The sequence below is a fragment of the Corapipo altera genome, unplaced genomic scaffold (genome assembly GCF_003945725.1).
Source record: "Corapipo altera isolate COAL_440 unplaced genomic scaffold, ASM394572v1 67, whole genome shotgun sequence".
Lineage (NCBI taxonomy): Eukaryota > Metazoa > Chordata > Aves > Passeriformes > Pipridae > Corapipo > Corapipo altera.
In genome coordinates, this window is record NW_020884906.1 from 7,515,074 (window position 1) to 7,532,267 (window position 17,194).

A 17,194-nucleotide genomic window follows, 5' to 3' on the forward strand; every position below is an offset into this window, starting at 1 on the left:
ACCTGGGCACCCCGACGCAGCTGAGTGAGCCTGGCACGGGGTTTGGGTGATGCTTTACCACTGTGGGGACCCCTGGCATCACTCTGATGGGGCGTGGATCACACTGCCAGCCAGGAGGGTTATTTATTCCTGGAAGTTATTTTGTCCCTGGAAGTTATTTTATCCCTCAAAGTTACCCCTGGAAGAGTTCAAGGCTAGGTTGGATAGGGCTGTGAGCAACCTGGTCTAGTGAAAGGTGTCCCTGCCCATGGCAGGGAAGTGGAACTGGGTGGTCTTTAAGGTCCCTTCCAACCCAAACTATTCTGGATTCCATGATTTTTTGTGTGAAGCTCCCCAATATCCAGCACAGGGAACAGGACACCCAGTCCAGAGGTGGGGTGATGGGCACTCGCATGTCACAGGCAAGGAAGCAGCTTGCACTGCATCAGAGCACTTGGTGCTTCCCAGGTCTCCTCCTTTTTAGTGTCTGGAAGGAAAATGTGTGTTGCTCTTGTAAAATTATTCCCAGTCCGTCATACCTGAGCATCATGAGACACAGGACTGGCATGAGGTGTCCAGCTCCTGGAGCACCTCATTGCGAAGGGATAATTAGCTCAGCCACACCCACACAGTCCAAGACCTGTGGGCAGGATGAGCCTGGCAGGATTTACTGGAGACTGGAGGTGTTCAGCACTGAATATATTGGTGTTGAGCTGGTGTGATGCTGAGGTCAGGATACACCTGCTGGTCCCTGCAGCATTCCTTGGATACAGCTCAGCACTGGGGACCATCTCGACTCATGGGGTGAGGCCCAGGGGCACTCTCCTGCCACGGAGTTGGTGCTTTCCAGCGTTTCCCACCCTGCCATGACGCTGAAGTAAGGAGGTTTAGGAAGCAGGAGCCCATAGGTGCTGTCACCACATGGCAAGACACTGTGGGGAGAGCTGCTCTTGGATGCAGCTGCGTGTGTCCTGGGAGAGTCCCAGCCCCAGAGTTCTGGAGGTCCTGGAACTGCGCCGGTGGGATGAGGGCAGATAGCAGCGGTCTGGCCCCACTCTGGACCCTGGCAGGCTCAGGGTACCAAGGGCACAGAGTTTTTGACTGGTCTCACCCATCCCTCGGGCTGGACTGTGCTCACCCTGTGTCCCCTGGGGTGGGCAACCGGGCTGAGCTCCCCTCCAGACCTCCACGCCGCGCTCGCCGCCGGCCGCCACCAGCCAGGTCACCTTAATCAAAGTTTAGCTGCCCGTATGTTTCCGCTCATTATGGGCCAATCCGGCCCGTCTCGCTGCTCCCTGCCTCCCACCAGCGCAAATTAAATTGCAGGTGACATCCAGGGCCACGCATCTGGCTTGGAATACAATTTTCCCTTCTTTATTTATGGCACCTGCGGTGAGCGCGGTGCAGAGGGGCCGGAGAGCAGGCACGGGGCCGAGCCTCCAGGACGCCCGTGTAGGTAATAGACACAGAGAGCGTTCTCTTAAAACCAGGCGCAATTTAGAAGTGCCTCTGATTACTTAATTTGCTCCTGAGTATCTCAGTAATTATCTTTATGGGTCTTATTTCTGTCCTCTGGCATTGTTTCTGTCGATATTAAATGAGTCTGGCTCTCGGCACATTGGCTGTCTGGCCCGGCACCACTGTGAAATCCTATTATCCTGCCCGCGCTGCTGATTAATTTTGGTATTAATTTCACGTAAAAGGTGAGCTGACTAATTTTCCTGCCCGTGCAGGGAGATCCCAGCCCAGTGCCTTTGCCCCCCAGTTCTGCCCCTTGCCTCTCCTGCTAATTGTCATCCCCCTGTCTCCGTGCCCCCCACACCGCTGCGACCGCATTCCAGTGGGCTTGGAGCATCCCATGAAATCCATCCTGGTAAAACTGGAGGTGACTTTGCTGCCGTGCTCACCGTTGCCAGCCAGTATTCCCAGGGCTGTTCCACAGGCCCTAGCCCATCATGCTGGCATTACATCCTCAAGGAGGAGGATGCAGGAGGGTGCCAGAGCCCTCACAGCCCTGCCTGTGCCTCCCGCCTCCAGCCGAGGAGCAGGAGCCTGTGGAGAAGCATCATCCTCAGGAAAATATCACGTCCAATTAACTGCAGCAGCCTGGTCCCTTTTGATTTTATTCTGGGTGCATTACAGGAATCCTGAGCTTTATTTAAATTATAAATCAAATAATACCCCTCTCAGCTTGGCCAAACTCTTTGCTGCTCCTGTTCTCGGCAGTAACGGAGCAGTGGCTGGTATTTAATTAAATGTTACAGCCCCAGGCTGGCTGGAGGAGGGGGGCAGGATGTGTATCCCCCTAAGGGGCTGGGATCCATAGGGAGCTGGGAGCCAGGGCAAGCTCACAGAGCTCCCTCCATGCTAACCTCAGGAGCATCCTCTATGGCCTACAAGAAAGATGGAGAGAGACTTTTTACAAGAGCATGAAGGGACAGGAGAAGGGGGAATGGCTTCAAACTGACAGAGGGTAGGGTTAGATGAAATACTAGGAGGAAATTCTTCCCTGTGAGGGTGGTGAGGCCCTGGCACAGGCTGCCCAGACAAGCTGTGGCTGCCCCATCCCTGGAAGTGTCCAAGGCCAGGTTGGACAGAGCTTGGAGCAATCTGGTCTAGTGGAAGATGTCTCTGCCTATGGCAGGGGGTTGAATGGGATGAACTTTAAGATCCCTTCCAACCCATGCCACTCCATGATTCTTTCACTGTGCACATCCTCCTGTGGGACCTGTCACCTCAGCCCTGCTGGGACAGTGTCATAAATGGCTCTCTTGGGATTGCATAAGCCCTCCTGAGGTCTGTCTTCATATTAAAACACTAATGAGAAGGGATGGTCCTTATGAGAGGTGATGGCCAGGTCTCAGCAAGTGGAGACCCAGCTCTGGGATCACCTACACCTCTCCCTGCTCACCCATAGGGACTCTCATCAGTGATAAACTTGTTTAATTACACATGGGATGAAGGTCTGTTTAATGGCTCCTCGTTACCCAATTCTGCTCATTCCAAGGGCATTTTCATTAGAGTGGCTGCAGCGAGGCTCTGCTCATGTACACACCCATAAAATATCATTTTAATTTCATGAGGGGTTACACATGAGTGAAGTAAGATTAATTCTTTCATTTTCACTTTCTGGAAGGGATCGGTTAATGATGGTTCTGTGTATTTATGTACGTGCCATAAAAAGGAGTTCAATTAACTGCTGGGCCCAAAATGTGCTGTTGACTTGCACTTTCCCTGCCAGGAATCGCTGCAAAAACACTTTTCCATTGGTCACGTGCATGATGGGGATGGAGGGTGAGGGGGGGCTGCTCAGTGCCCATCTATCACCAGATCAGAGCCCTGGATTTTGGGTGGGCTTGGCTGGTAACCCCCTGGCACACCAGGGGGTTTTGCTTTTTGTCCAAACTTCCCAGGATCACACCGGTCCATCAGCCACAGAGCAGGTTGCTGGGCACTGGCAGACCCCAGAATGGGGCACTCTGCATTGGGGCACCCACCCTGCTCCCCTCAGCAGGTGCAAAGCCTGTGTCTTAAATTAATTCCAACACTAATTGGCTGTGGCTGAGTGGGCAGAGGGGCTGGGGGGCAACTGGGAGGAGCTGCAGGACTGCTGGGGGTGGTGGGATCCCCTCCTGGTTGCAGGGTCCCCTCAGTGACTGTGTGGTGAGATGTCATTGGATTGGCATCAGGGCTGTGTTGGGTGTCAAAGGGTGGCACTGGGGCAGCACTGGGATGGCATTGGCATGGCGTTGTGTGGGACTGACCTCGGGATGGCATTGGGGTGGACTCAGGGCTCTGTTGGCTTCAGATGAGTGGCACTGGGATGGCTCTGGCATGGCAGTTGTGTTGGGGTGGCCTCAGGGTGTCTTTGGAGTGGCATCAGGGCTGTGCTGGGGCAGTGTCGGGTGACATGTAGGTGGCATTGGGGCAGTATTGTGGCAGCATTGTGGTGGTGTTGGGGTGGCATCTGGGTGTCAAGAGGGTGGCATTGGGGTGGCACTGGGGCATCCTCATGGGCATGATGGCCCCCTTCCTGCACCACTGGCCTTTTCTGTGCCGACATGGTGGCTGCAGTGGCCAATGGTGGCCATGATGGCACGGTGGCTGCAGTGGCACGGTGGCTGTGGTGGCTGCAGTGGCACAGTGGCTGCGGTGGCCGGTGCACTGTGCACGGCACCGCGCTAATACCTCGTGGAGGAGACAAATGGGAAGTGACACGTGTGTGTGTAGACGGGTATTTGTGGTGACGCTTTGACTGCAGATAATAAAGTGCTCGCCCCGAGGTGATCCAATTCAGCAGCCGCCTCGGCAGAGCCGCGCGCCGACGAGGGGGAGAAGAAAGGGGAGGAAGAAAGGCCCGTCTGAAATGACATGTCAGCCTAAAAAGGGAACGTGTTAACGGATGAATATCTGGGGACGGCGAAGCCCGGCGCTTCCCTTTGTGCTTTGTCATGAATTTTGTTGTCTTTGCAGATTCCGGCGCTGCCGCGCGGGGTTTGCCACCTACGGTTATTCAGATGGATTTCTCCCACTATTATTTCTGTAGTTGGTTTAATTTAAGCCCCCGGAGCCAGGGTGTGTTTGTCTCAGCTCCTGGCACCCGGGATGCTCCGTGCCAGGATTTGGGGGGTCCCACAGTGGGGACTCTGCAGTGATTTTGGGGACAGTGCAGTGGTGCTGAGGGTGCTGGTCATGGTGCCTGCGGTCCCTGCACTTGGAGGGGGGCTCTGGGGACCCTCCACTGCGTCTGCCATGGCCTCTGTGCCACCCATCCTGGGGTTACTGTCACCATAGAAACCATGGCACAGCACAGGGTGGGAGAGCCAGGGCGATGTCACAGCAGCCCAACCTGCCCGGTGTGGCATGGGGGGCACAGTGCCGGTGGTCCCTGCACCCAACAGCATTCCAAAAACAGCATGGGGCACTCAGAGGACCTGTGATTGCTCTGTCCCATGCTGCACCCCATGCTACCCTGGGTCTGGGCCGCAGTGCAGCCAGTTCCTGCCCAAGCAGCTTTACCACCTGGGGCTCAGACCCAAACTTGAAGGACTGTGCTGATTTGCTAAATGTAGCAGCTTTTGTTTGTTTTCTTCCAAGTGTTTTCCAAATATTGAGGTTTCTTCCAAGTGTTTTGCAAATATTTAGGGTTTAGCTCTTACAAAATCTGTTCCCAGTGTGGCAGGCAGAGAAAAATGGGATTTTTGATGCTTTTTGAAGCTTTGAAGGCATTGGGATCTCCTTGCTGCAAGAGGAAAAGGGATCCTGGTCCCAAAGCTGGGGATGAACTCTCGACTCTCACAGAATTTAATTCATTTGGAGGCTGCAGCACTATTATTTTTTAATAAGAGCCATTGGCACGTCTGCTCAGGTCCCCAGCATAATCCTGCCTCCCCCCGGCATCACTCCCCTTCCCACCCCCTCCTGCCCCTGTGCAAATTAAAAATCCTGCCTAATTGCTGCCCTTCTGCCCTGCTGGCTCTGGGAGGCCAGGCAGGAGCAAACCACAGGCTCAGGGCTGGTAATGTCAGCACTTTCCTGGAAGAGGGGCAGGGCAGGATGGGGAGGGAGGGCAAGGGTGGGAAGAGGGAGGGCGAGGATGGGAAGAGGGAGGGTGAGGATGGGAAGGGATGGTGAGGGTGAGGAGGGAGGGCAAGGTTTGGCAGGATTCTCAGGGCTCCCGCGAAATGCCCCTTCACAGGGTGAATGTGTCGATGGGACCACATGAAGGCAGAGCAGGGGCAGATGCTCTTCTTTGGCTGCTGTCACATTTCACCCACTTTTCGGAGCTGAGCCCTCCATTGATGCTTTTTTCCCATCTGTAAAAGGGTGGAAAACATTTTCCTTTGGGACCAGGGGAAGGCAAGACCTGTGTGCAGCTCCAGGGAGCTTCCAGCCACGTGTCGCCGTCGGCAGCTTTATAAAGATTTCCTGCTGAGATTAGTTCTTTCATTTATTGCAAAATATTGTAGCGCTTTCGATGTGTAAAAATAAGGATTGTCCCATCTTATCTCAAAAGGAATGGAGGGGAGGGAGGGAGCAGTGAGAGTCTGTGCTGCTGTTAACCAGTGAGGTGCCATGTGCTGCCGCCACATTCCCACTTGGCTTCTCCTCATGAAATCTGTGCTGGTGGTGATCCCTGGAATGTTCCTCCTGTGCACCCCATGTCCTGCTCCCTGTCCTCTTCCAGAGGCAGGCAACTGCCTGACAGTGCAGTGTCTCCTGCAGCATCATGGCCTGGAAATTAAAGGCACAAATTGCCAGTGCCTGCGCTTGCCCTCCTCCAGGGACAAGAGAGCCCAGCCAGGAATGCTGTCCCCCACCAGGCTGGGGAACACACAGGTTGTTGGAACAGCATGGAGCATCCTTTCTGGTGCTGCGTGTCCATCGTGTCCTTCCTGGTCCTGAACATCCTTCCCAGTGTCAAGTGTCCTTCCTGGTGCTGAGCATTGGTCCTGTCCTTCCTGGTCCTATACATCCTTCCTGGTTGTGAGCATCCTTCCCATTACCAAGTGTCCTTCACTGTACTGAGGATCTTTCCTGTTGCTAAGCATCCTTCCTTGTGTTGAGCATCCATCCTATCCTTCTTGATACTGAGCATCCTTCCTGGTCCTGAGCATCCTTCCTGGTGCCATTTGGGTCCCACAACTGCTTTAACCAGGCAGACCGTGATTGCCAGAGCTGGAGCCGGATGCTGCTGCTCCGTGAGCTCTCTGGTGCTGGATTGCTTCCTGACTGACAGCTGAGCAACCCCATCAGGTCTGTCACTGCCGTGGAGCCCGGCCCCAAGGGCCAAAACTTAGGGCTGTGCTTTTAACCCAGCCTCACTCCCCACTTTGTAACTGCTTTGGGGCCTTTAAAGAGTATGGTTAAAAGCAGAATAAATTAGGGGGGCCTGGCAGGGTTAATTAGGGGAGCCTGACAGGGCAATTAGGGGGGCCAAGCAGCTGGGTCTCACTGAGCCCCTTGTGTCCCAGTGGCGCCAAGGCTGGGGGTACCTGGGAGTGTGTGAGTTTGTGCTGCATGAGCCTTGGATCACTGGTCTCCCATTAGTTTGGTCTCTCCTGCCATAAGGGCGGCTTTCGTTATCTTCCCTTCCCTCCTTTCTTTTCATCTTTCCTTTTTTCCCAGCCCTTGAGGGCTGTGGCTGCAGCCAGGCATGGTGTATGGGTCCTGTGGACACCAGGGATGCAAGGGATGAGGGCGATGTGGGAGATGCGGGGGATGAGGGGGGATGAAGGGGATGGGGAGGATGGGGGGGAAGCCAGGGATAAGGGGATGCGAGGGATGCAGGGAATAAGGGGATGCTGGGGGTGCAAGGGATGCCTGCAGCATGTGTGCATGTCAGGAGAGGTTTTTGGGGGGTTTCTCCCATCCCCTCCCACCCCTCCTGCAGCTGCCCTCCATCTCTGTCAGACATTTTGCACTGACCTGCTGTTCCAGGCACAGCAGGGCTGGAGCTCCCCGATCCATAAACCGAGATTTATTCCAGATCGCGGCACCGGCAGGGTCTGGGATTTACATCTGTGGCTCGGGCTGGGTTTGGTGGCCAATTTGCTAAAGTAAAAAGTTGTTTAGCTGGAGGCATAATCTCATAAGCCCGTGCTGCCATTAGCTGGGGTCTCCTCTCTGCCTGGCTTTCCAATAATGCTCCGAGCAGAAGCTCGGAGTAATATAAAAAGCCATTGGATTATTACTGCGGGCGATGCATTTTCCATTTACAGTAATAAAATAGTGAAGAAACAAAACAATTTAAAATTCCAATAAAATTCAAACCAAATCTTTGGCTGCTGAGCAGATTCAATTATTTAGCTGTTATTGAGTGCAGGCTGGAAAAATAGAGCAGGTCAGGGAGGGAGGGGGAGCTGGGAGCCTGGGGAGTGCCAGACTCATCCCGTGGGAATGCCAGTGAGGGAGAGAGCTGGGAGGGAGCAGAACATCTGGGAGAAGCTGTTGGTGGATGCTTGTTGCTGCCAGTGGCTGGGTTTGGTTTAGGGATGGCAAGAGCCATGGGAGTGGCGTGTGTCAGCCCCCAGCGGTCTGTGGCACATCCCACTCAGCCTCGGCATGTCGGCTCCGATGGCCCGAGTTCAAGAGGAGGTGGGCAAGGGGGACAAACGCGGCGGTGAGTGGCTGTGTCAGGGCTGGCTGTGCCTGACGGGTGACGCGGTGGCTCGGGCGAGTTTGCATCTCGCAGTAATTACAGCCCGTTGGAAAGCAGTAATTACTGCGGAGAGTGGGAGCGCCGCCGCCGCCACCGTGCCGGCAGCCGCCGGGAAATCGGCCTCTCTGTAATTTTCCTGGCGGGGGTTCGGTGCGTCACCCTGATATGTGACAACACACCGAATTGGTGACTTGTCACATCCAATCCAGCTGGTGCAAAGAGGTGACAAAGGCAGCTCAGGGCTCCCTCCAGCCGGGCACACACCGGCACCGGGGCTGGAGGGTGGGATGGGCTTGGCCAGGCTTGGTTCACCAGGACTACAGCAGTGGGCAGTGCCAGGGGGCTGCACAGGGCCATCCCAGAAGTGTTACCTGCAGCCCCAGTGCTTGGGGTTGGGGCTTTGGTGACATGTGCCAGGGAACCACAGTGGCACCGGTGCCTCACTCCCTTCAGCAACAGCCCCTTGTTTTTTAATATTTTTCCTTGGAAAGGAGCATTTCCCTGGAATGTACTCATTAGGGATTCTGCAAGTGTCACCAGCTAATTAGTGTCGTGTTAATTGAGTATTCACGATGCTGCCACCTCCAAGGACAGCGGTGCCGGCATGAAGGGGAATGCAGATGTGTGTGGCTCACCATGCCGCGCTGTGCTCTGCCGCTGCCGTGCCATTCCATTCCATGCCATGCCATGCCATGCCATGCCATGCCATGCCGTGCCACTGGGCAGGGTAGTCCTGCTCACAGCCCCCTGAACTCACTGGCTTGGGGGGTGCCCGTGCCCAGCAGAACCCACCATGCACACTCACATGTGCCCACACGCCTCACCAGCTGCTCTGCAGGTGTGCCAGAGTTTTCCAGAGGCTGCCCAGTTGGTGCCCGGGATGTCCCTGGCAGGGCCAATGCCACACACCCGCACGTGTCCTGCCAGAGGGAGCTGCTGTTGCTGTGCCCTCCTGTCTCCCGGCAGCTCCATTAAATCCTACTCAAAGGCACTGGTTTTAATTGGCTTAATACACTCGTTAATAACAGTGTCTATTTAAGACACCTGTAAAAAGCCCATAACATCAGCTTAATGGGGGGAATGGCTGGCGCAGGCACTGCGTCCTGCCTGTTCAATTACTGCGCTGATGGAGAGCTTAGAGAGAATAGAGAGCATGGAGAGCTTGGAGAGAATAGAGAGCATGGAGAGCTTGGAGAGAGGCTGTGGTATCACTGCTGCCTCCCCCACAAACACCTCTCTGATGCTGGGGGGTGACATGGAGCCCTACGGCTGCAAATGCCCCCCTCCCCTGAATCCTGGTTTTAACACGGTGCCTGTTTCATCCGAGCATGCCACAGCCATGGAAACATCACTTGGAGCAGGATTGGGACAGGAAATGCCTTTGTTGGGGTGCAAAATGCACCCAGTGGTGCAGCTCTTCTGTGGTGACTTTGCCACCCAGCACGTGGTGGCATCAGGAATCGCTGGTCCTGGTGGATTGGGAGCACAGTGCTCCCCAGCGTGGAGGCTGCAGTCCCCTGCCTCCAGATACGGGGGGCTGCACACCCTGGGATCCTCAAAAAGGATTCCTGGGAGGGCTGGGTCTCCTTGGTGGAGGCTGCCAGCCCCAACCCCTCCAATTTGACCATCTCCACCTTGCAAAACCTTCCTCTGAGCAGGCACCAGGTCTGGCATTCCTGGTGTGCCACAGACATCCCTTGGCAGGGCTGGGAGTTTGGGGACCAGCTGGGAACCATCATTCCCATGTGCCGACGTGTACGTGCATGTGCTTCTGTGTGTGTGTGTGTGTGTGTGTGTGTGTGTGTGTGTGTGTAGATTTTAAACACCTAATTTATTCCATCTATTAGATAGATTTTGTAGATTTAATCATTTTCACAGTTGGTGGCTCATTGGATACTCAAGATAAACTCCAAATGAAAGTATAATGGGAACGACAAATGAGTTTTCACACCAGAATGGCAGAAACTTGCTCAGGAAAGAGTTTGAAAGGAACAAAACTATATACATATATAATTTTTTTTTCTACAGTGGCTTTTGCTGACTCCAGTAGGTTACCACAGTTAATTTCACCAGTTTTGTTCATCTGTAAAATTGCATAAAAGTGACATTTTTGTGCTCATTATAGGAACTGCTGATTTATGGCTGGTAAATGCAATGCTTTTCCATTTTTGGTGAGGTTCTCGTAGCAGCGCAAAGCACCCATGAAATTGCTTGTATAATGTAGTTTAAATCCAATCTCAGAGAAAGATTCCCCCGTTGGGTAAAGTGACATTTCCATTCTCCACACCGAGTTTATTTTAGGCCACTTACAAGTGACTCCGTCAGCAGGAGGGGGCAGGTTGGTGCCGTGACCTGGTTTCTGCTGGGAGCGAGTGGGATCCGGTGGGGGGGGTGGTGGGTGCTGGGGTACCAGGTCCCTTCATCCCAGCAATGCCAGATTCACCCTACACTTTGCCCCCGCAGGTGAGACGGTGGCACCGATGCATTCCCCGCGCTACCCCAGCCCCGCCGAGCTGGACGCCTACGCACAGAAGGTGGCCAACAGCCCACTGACCATCAAGATCTTCCCCACCAACATCAGGGTCCCCCAGCACAAGCACCTTAACCGGACGGTCAATGGCTACGACACCACAGGGCAGCGGTACAGCCCCTACCCCCTGCATGCCGGCGGCTACCAGGGTCTGCTGGCCATCGTCAAAGCCTCCAGCAAAAGCGTGGTGAAGAACTCGGAGGGGAAGCGGACTAAGCTCTCGCCCTCCCAGGTGGGCGTCGCTCCCTACCCCGCCTCAAGCACTTTAGCTCCAGGTCCCTCCTGCGCCGGGCAGCTGAGCTACCACGGCGGCCAGAAGCAGCTGGAGGGTCCTGTGCCCAACGTGACGGTGGCGGCCTCGGTGCTGCCGCTGGTGGGCAGGAGCCTGGCCCTGCCACCCTCCAACCTGCCCTCCATCCAGAGCATCATCTACCAGATCAATCAGCAGTGCCAGGCGCAGGGTGCCCAGCCGGGCTGCCCAACCGTCGTGGCCGCCCACCCCAGCCCAGCCAAGCACGGCGCCTTCGGCACCGCCTACGCCGGCACCGTCCTGCCCGAGTGCCGCAAGGGCGCCGACCTGGCACTGGGCTCCAACCCGGCCACTGCCCTGGGACCCAAGGCAGGCATCTACCCCGAGGGCATGGACTACCTGGTCTGGCAGCAGAAGCAGCAGCAGCAGCACCTGCGAATGTACAGCGGGGGCAGCGGCGGTGGGGGGGCCCTCAGCAAGTCCCCCGAGACGTGTGCGGGCGCCTCGCGCCCCTACGGCCTGGGCGGTGCGGCCGAGAAGGTGAGCTCGTCCCCCTTGAACTGCATGCACGGCAACTTCTCGGTGGGGCAGTACTTCGCTCCCCCTTGGAACAGCATCCTGGTGACCCCCAACAGCGACTGTTACAACCCGCCGGAGTTGGGGGCCGGGCCCCGCGAGCTGGGGGTGCCCCCGGCCGAGGGGCTGCCCAGCAAGACGCTCTGCAATACCTCCATCCTCAGCAGCAGCCTCCAGTCCCTGGAGTATCTCATCAATGACATCCACCCGCCCTGCATCAAGGAACAGATGCTGGGCAAGGGCTACGAGACCGTGTCTGTGCCAAGGCTCTTGGACCACCAGCACGCCCACATCCGCCTGCCCGTCTACAGATAAGGGACCGATGCTGCTCTTCCCAAACCCAGGGCGAGGACTTTGGCACGAGCCGCGCTCCCCTCCGGCACTGTGCCGGTACTGGACCGCGGAAGCGAGGGCGGGGGGACAGGGAGGGGTACACGAGGTCGGCTGCCGAAAGGGCTCCTGGGACACTGGCATTTCACCGGGGTCCCCAAACTGGATACACCCGCGACCTGCTGGAAGCCGAGGCCGAAGGACTGCTTGTCTACATAGCTCAGAAATCATTTTATCTCCACGAATGTGAACAGGGAATTGCTACGAGTTGCTGCTATCCAGGGAGGGGAGGCTCTGCCACGCACTGGCAGCGCCGGGTCCGTGCGGGACAGAGCCCTGTGCCGTGGCCAGCCAGGAGGCTCCATGGTGAGTCCCGGCCCAGCTGTGGCCAGGAGGCTCCATGGTAGCCAGTCCTAGCCCAGTGGTGGCCAGGAGGCTCTGTGGTAGCCAATCCTAGCCCAGTGGTGGCCAGGAGGCTCCATGGTGGCTGATCCCAGCCCAGCCATGGCCAGGAAGCTCCACAGTGGCCGGTGCCAGCCCAGTGGTGGCCAGGAGGCTCCATGGTGGCCAGTCCCAGCCCGGTGGTGGCCGGTCCCAGCCCAGTGGTGGCCAGGAGGCTCCATGGTGAGCAGTCCCAGCCCAGTGGTGGCCAGTCCCAGCCTGGTGCGTGGCCAGCGTGTGGCTGCAGGGAGCTGCCACCTGACCTGTAGCTGAAGTCCGTAACTTGCACTGCTTTGATTAAAGCTAATAACTGGGGACAGTCTGGAGGCTATTTAAGAAAAACACTTGAAAACTTGAACAGATTTTTTTGGGTTTTTTGTTTGGTTTTTTTTGTTTTGTTTTGTTTTTTGGGTTTTTTTTAATTTTTTTTTTTTTTTAGTTGACTAGGCTGTACATCTACATGTTGGCTGCTACAGAGTCTCCTCCCACCCCTCTTCCTCCTCATCCTCCTCCTCTCACCCGGCCTGGCGGTGGCCACTGGCTCCTATTCCCACTCAACCAGGAGGTTCAGGACTCCCTCTCCCCCTGGAATCCCCTCAGCTCTCACACTTCCAGGCTGTTTTATTTCTCCCCCTTACTGTCAGTTCTACCTTGGTTCTGGGTTAGAGGTGACCGTGGTACCAGGGCACTCACATACCTCCTTTTTTCTCTTTTTTTTTTTTTTTAAAAAAAAAAACCCAAACAATTCCAAAATGCTCATTATGGTCCGTTACTCACTCTGTGTAATTCCGTGTTTAATAGATTTGTTCATTCAAAAAAGGCTCCTCACCACTAAATACAAAGTGTTTTGATGTTTAAAGGTAAAAGAAGAATAATATCCCGATGAAACCCAAGGTGATTGTGCTCGGAAAAGAGGTACTGTATCCCTGAAAGCCTGTTCAAGCACTAAGTGCATTTACAAATCTCTGAGAATGTTTTTTTTTTATACTAAAATTGACCATTATATTCTACTGTGAGAAGTGCTGGCTGCACTATATTGTTTTAAAAACGAGAAAACAAATGGAAAAAAAAAAGGTAAAAAAGAAAAAAAAAAAAAACCAACACAAAACCCGCAAGCCGTGTGTCCGGATGGTGTTTTTCCCAAAGTAAAACCAGGATCTCGCTGGATATGTGCTCTGGAGTCTCTTTGCTTTGCTGTGGCCTCCCCTGGGCCCCCCCAGAGCCGGGACCCCTCCCTGCTCCCTGCAGATTTTTAGGGCATGGAGGAGCACCTATAAATAACCTGTTAACAATGTTGAGCCATTAATCAGTCCTGGGCACCAGCCTCCGCCTCGCACCCAACGGGGCACGTGGCCCAGATCCCTGGGGATTAGGGCTGTGCCCTGTGCATGCGTGGGATGCTCTGGGATGTTTGACCCTCGCCACCCCGAGGCCCCAGTGGTGGACACTGGGATCAGGTGCCGTGTCCCCCTCTCACCACCATCACTGGTGCAGTGATGGCACCTCCACTGCCTTCTGTCATCCCTGGCAAGTTTCCCACTGAGTTTCCCCCCTGGCAGGAGCGTTCCTGGTGCCCAGGTGGGATGGGAGCTCTCCAAGAGCCCTGGTCTGGCTGGGGGGCTCCTCTGCTCTAAATCAGACCCCCCCTGCTCTGCCCAGCAGCAGCTTTCCAGCCCCAGCAGTGAACCAGTTGCATTAGGATAACAGTATGGAGTCCCCAATAGCTCTGGGCTGTGGATGTGTTTTCCTGGCCCCGTTATGTGTGGCAGTGACATGCTGCGTGTCCTTATCCCAGCCAGAGAGGGGGCTGAGGGTGGGAAGGGCTCAGTTGTCTTCCTTGAATGGCTGGGAGGGCACAGGGACAGGACGGGACGGGATGGGATGGGATGGGACGGGATGGGATGGGATGGGATGGGATGGGAGGGGATAGAATGGGGTGGGATGGGGGTGAGGGTGGGTACAGATATGGGGATGGAGATTAGGATGGAGATGGGATGGGGACAGGGATGGGAATGGAACGTGGACAGGGATGGGGATGGGGTGGGATGAGTATGGGAAAGCGATAGGGATGGGGATGGGACAGGGATGCAGATGGGGTGGGATGGAGACAGGGACAGAGATAGGATGGGATGGGATGGGAATGGGGAAGGGGATGAGGATGGGGACAGGGATGAGGACAGGGTGGGGATGGGGATGAGAGAGGAATAGGGATGGGATAGGGACAAGGACAGGGATGGGCACATCCACAGCCATGCACTTGGAGCTACCCCGTGGCTGTGGCTGCAGCCGGGGACGGCGGCTCCATTTGTCTTGTTTGCTCACCCGCCGTAACGGCGGCGCCGATATTTATGGCGTGGCGGGAGGGGACCGCTCCGTCACCGGCTGCGAGCGGCTGACAGCCGATCCAGGGAACAAAGAGAAATTGGGACAAAAGGAAATTTTCACAGAGGTTAATGTTACTGATGGGGGGTGCCGCTGCCTGCCTGCGTGTTAAAATTAGTCCGTCTGGAGGAAGATCTTCACTCAGATCTTTGTCATTAAAAAGATGCCACATCAAAGGAATGTGAGGCTGGAGCGCGGCGGGGCTGGCGGGTCCCTCTGTGCTGGGTAGCCCCTCCCTGGGGGTCCCCCAGCGCCGAAGGGGGGGCCCTCCTGAGGCCGGGGTACACGGAGCTTCACTGGGGGCTCCGGGAGAAACTTTGCTCCACCAGCGGTGCCCGTGGGAGGGGGATTCATTAGCGCTGCCTCCATCAGATTTCCCAGCTCGCCATAAATCAGGGCGAGCGGCTGCGAGCGACGGCGCGATCCATCTTGCAGGTCTCCAAGTCATTACATTTCATTAGGAGGTGCGCGGGGTTTGTATTATTTAGCAGGTTAATTCTCCTCTCAGATCACTCCTTTGGAGGAGGATTTCAGTGTGTACCGGGAGACTTCAGCTGTGGAATGCAGAATAAATGGGTCCCTCCTTGGTGGTTCCTGCCTCCAGCCAGGACTGCTGCAGTGCCGGCCCTGGCGGGCACAGGTGAGCACGTGGGGACTTAAAATGTGACAGACGCTCCTGGGAGATGGGGCAGGGACCACCGAGGTGCACCCCAGCACCCAGGGCAAAGCCACCACAACCCATCACCCTCCCGTTCCTGTGGGGCGCAGCTCCCCATGAGCACTGTGGGAACGTGCCGAGGGAAACGATGCTCTTTCCGGTCTGCAAACATCTTCCTATTCAAATAATAATAATAATTGCAATAATAATAAAAATTTCTAAGGCAGGTGTGCATGAGGCTGATATTAAACTTAGTGGCTGCCTTTGCTGTTTGGGAGCGAGGAGGAGAGACAAGCAGTATAAATTGCACGGCTGCAAAAGGACTTAAAAAACCCCATCTCTCATTTTGATTGATATTAGCTTCACAAATTAAGCTTTAGATTTATCTAAAAATAAATTTGCTTCCGCGCTCCGCATTCTGGATGACAAGTGCTTTTCTCTTCCCTTTGTTGGGTTTGTCATCCCTGGCAGGGCGGGGAGGGGAGGGGTGGGAGGGGGCCAGGACCGAGCACCCCCAGTTCGCCAGCCCCTGGGGTGCCCCCACCCACCCCAGCTGAGGGTGCAACAGCTCAGGGCTTGGTGGGGCGGGGGGTAAAAGGGCCAAACTCCAGCCCTGCAGCCCTGAAGGTGGCAGAGGTGTCCTGTGCTGGGATGTCACTGTAGTGGCCACAGTGTCCCCATCCCCACCGAGCCACTGCAGGGTGATGGTTCAGGGTGCTGGGGCACAGTGACAGCCACCCTTCCCACATCCCAAATCCTTTTAAAGCACACTCATATGTGACCCCTCAGCTTTGTGACATCGGGATTTGCACAGGAGGGGAAAAAATTGGTTTATATCTAATTTTACCGGAAAATCCCGTGTCTGGTGCTGCAGCCCGGGGCAGCTGCTGTGCTGAGCCCATCTCCAGCATGCCAGATGGCTGAGTCCTCTTCTAGGGCTCCTTCAGCCACACCACATGGCCCAGCTGGGACTGGCCACTGGACCTGTGGCCACCCAACTGGGTGAAAGTCAAGTTTATAATTTTTACCCTGGCCTGGAAGGGGAGCAGCTCAGCTCCTCATTTGATTATGCAGCGGGAGCTGCCACCTCCGCCTCTCCCAAGGAGCGATAATAAAACATATTCATCCCTCACCCTGGGGAAATACTTAAACCACAATATGAGAGATGTATGTAAATCACATTTAAACGGAGACGGTGCCGTTAACGCTGACAGCAACTCATCACATTTGAAGATGAAGTGTCCCCATTGCTGCTAAAGCATTTGCTGAGCGAGCCGGGCTGCCCTCAAGGCCCTGGCCATGGTCTCTGCCACCGTGTTACTGTTTCCCACTTAAATCGCTCCTTCACAGCTGCACAACGTCCAGCTGTTAAAGGAAAGCGCACCCCCCGCTGCACGCGGGTGGAAGATGAGAAGGAAAAGAGTTACAGAGGGGTGATGGATGGGATGGGGATTCACGGGAATGGGATAGGGTAGGGATGGGATGGGGAGCACTGGTTTGTCCCGGTTCCACTCCCCCACCCTGGATACCCAGTCCCCCCGCCCGCCCGCCGGGTGCGGGTCGGGACCAGCCCGGGCTCCCTGCGCTGCCGCCGCGGCCGGTCCCGCATCGCGCGGTGTGTGGTGCCCTCCAGTGGAGCGGCGGCCGCGCAGCCCCGGCCCCGCACCGCAACCGTGAGCTGCATCTGTACATCCCATCCATGCACTCCACCTGCACATCCCATCCATGCACTGCATCTGCACATCCCATCCGTGCGCTCTACCTGCACATCCCATCCGTGCACTGCATCTGCACACCAAGGCCCTGCAAATCCATGTACAGCACCTGAGCTCAATGTGATGGGTGGCCATTCACTGCCCATGGCTCGGCACAGCACAGACTGCAGCC

The 17,194-nt window shown here is 55.7% G+C and overlaps 1 protein-coding gene across 2 annotated transcripts in view; it reads left to right on the forward strand.

Annotated features, from left to right (window-relative positions):
• FAM222A (family with sequence similarity 222 member A) overlaps positions 1–12,986 on the forward strand; it is a 29,845-nt gene extending 16,859 nt beyond the window's left edge. For both annotated transcript variants that reach the window (XM_027652200.1, XM_027652199.1), the window contains one exon: positions 10,604–12,986. In XM_027652200.1, coding sequence (XP_027508001.1) covers positions 10,604–11,811 — 1,208 coding nt within the window. In that variant the 3' untranslated portion in view covers positions 11,812–12,986. The remainder of the gene's footprint in view (positions 1–10,603) is intronic.
• Positions 12,987–17,194: the final 4,208 nt, after the last annotated feature.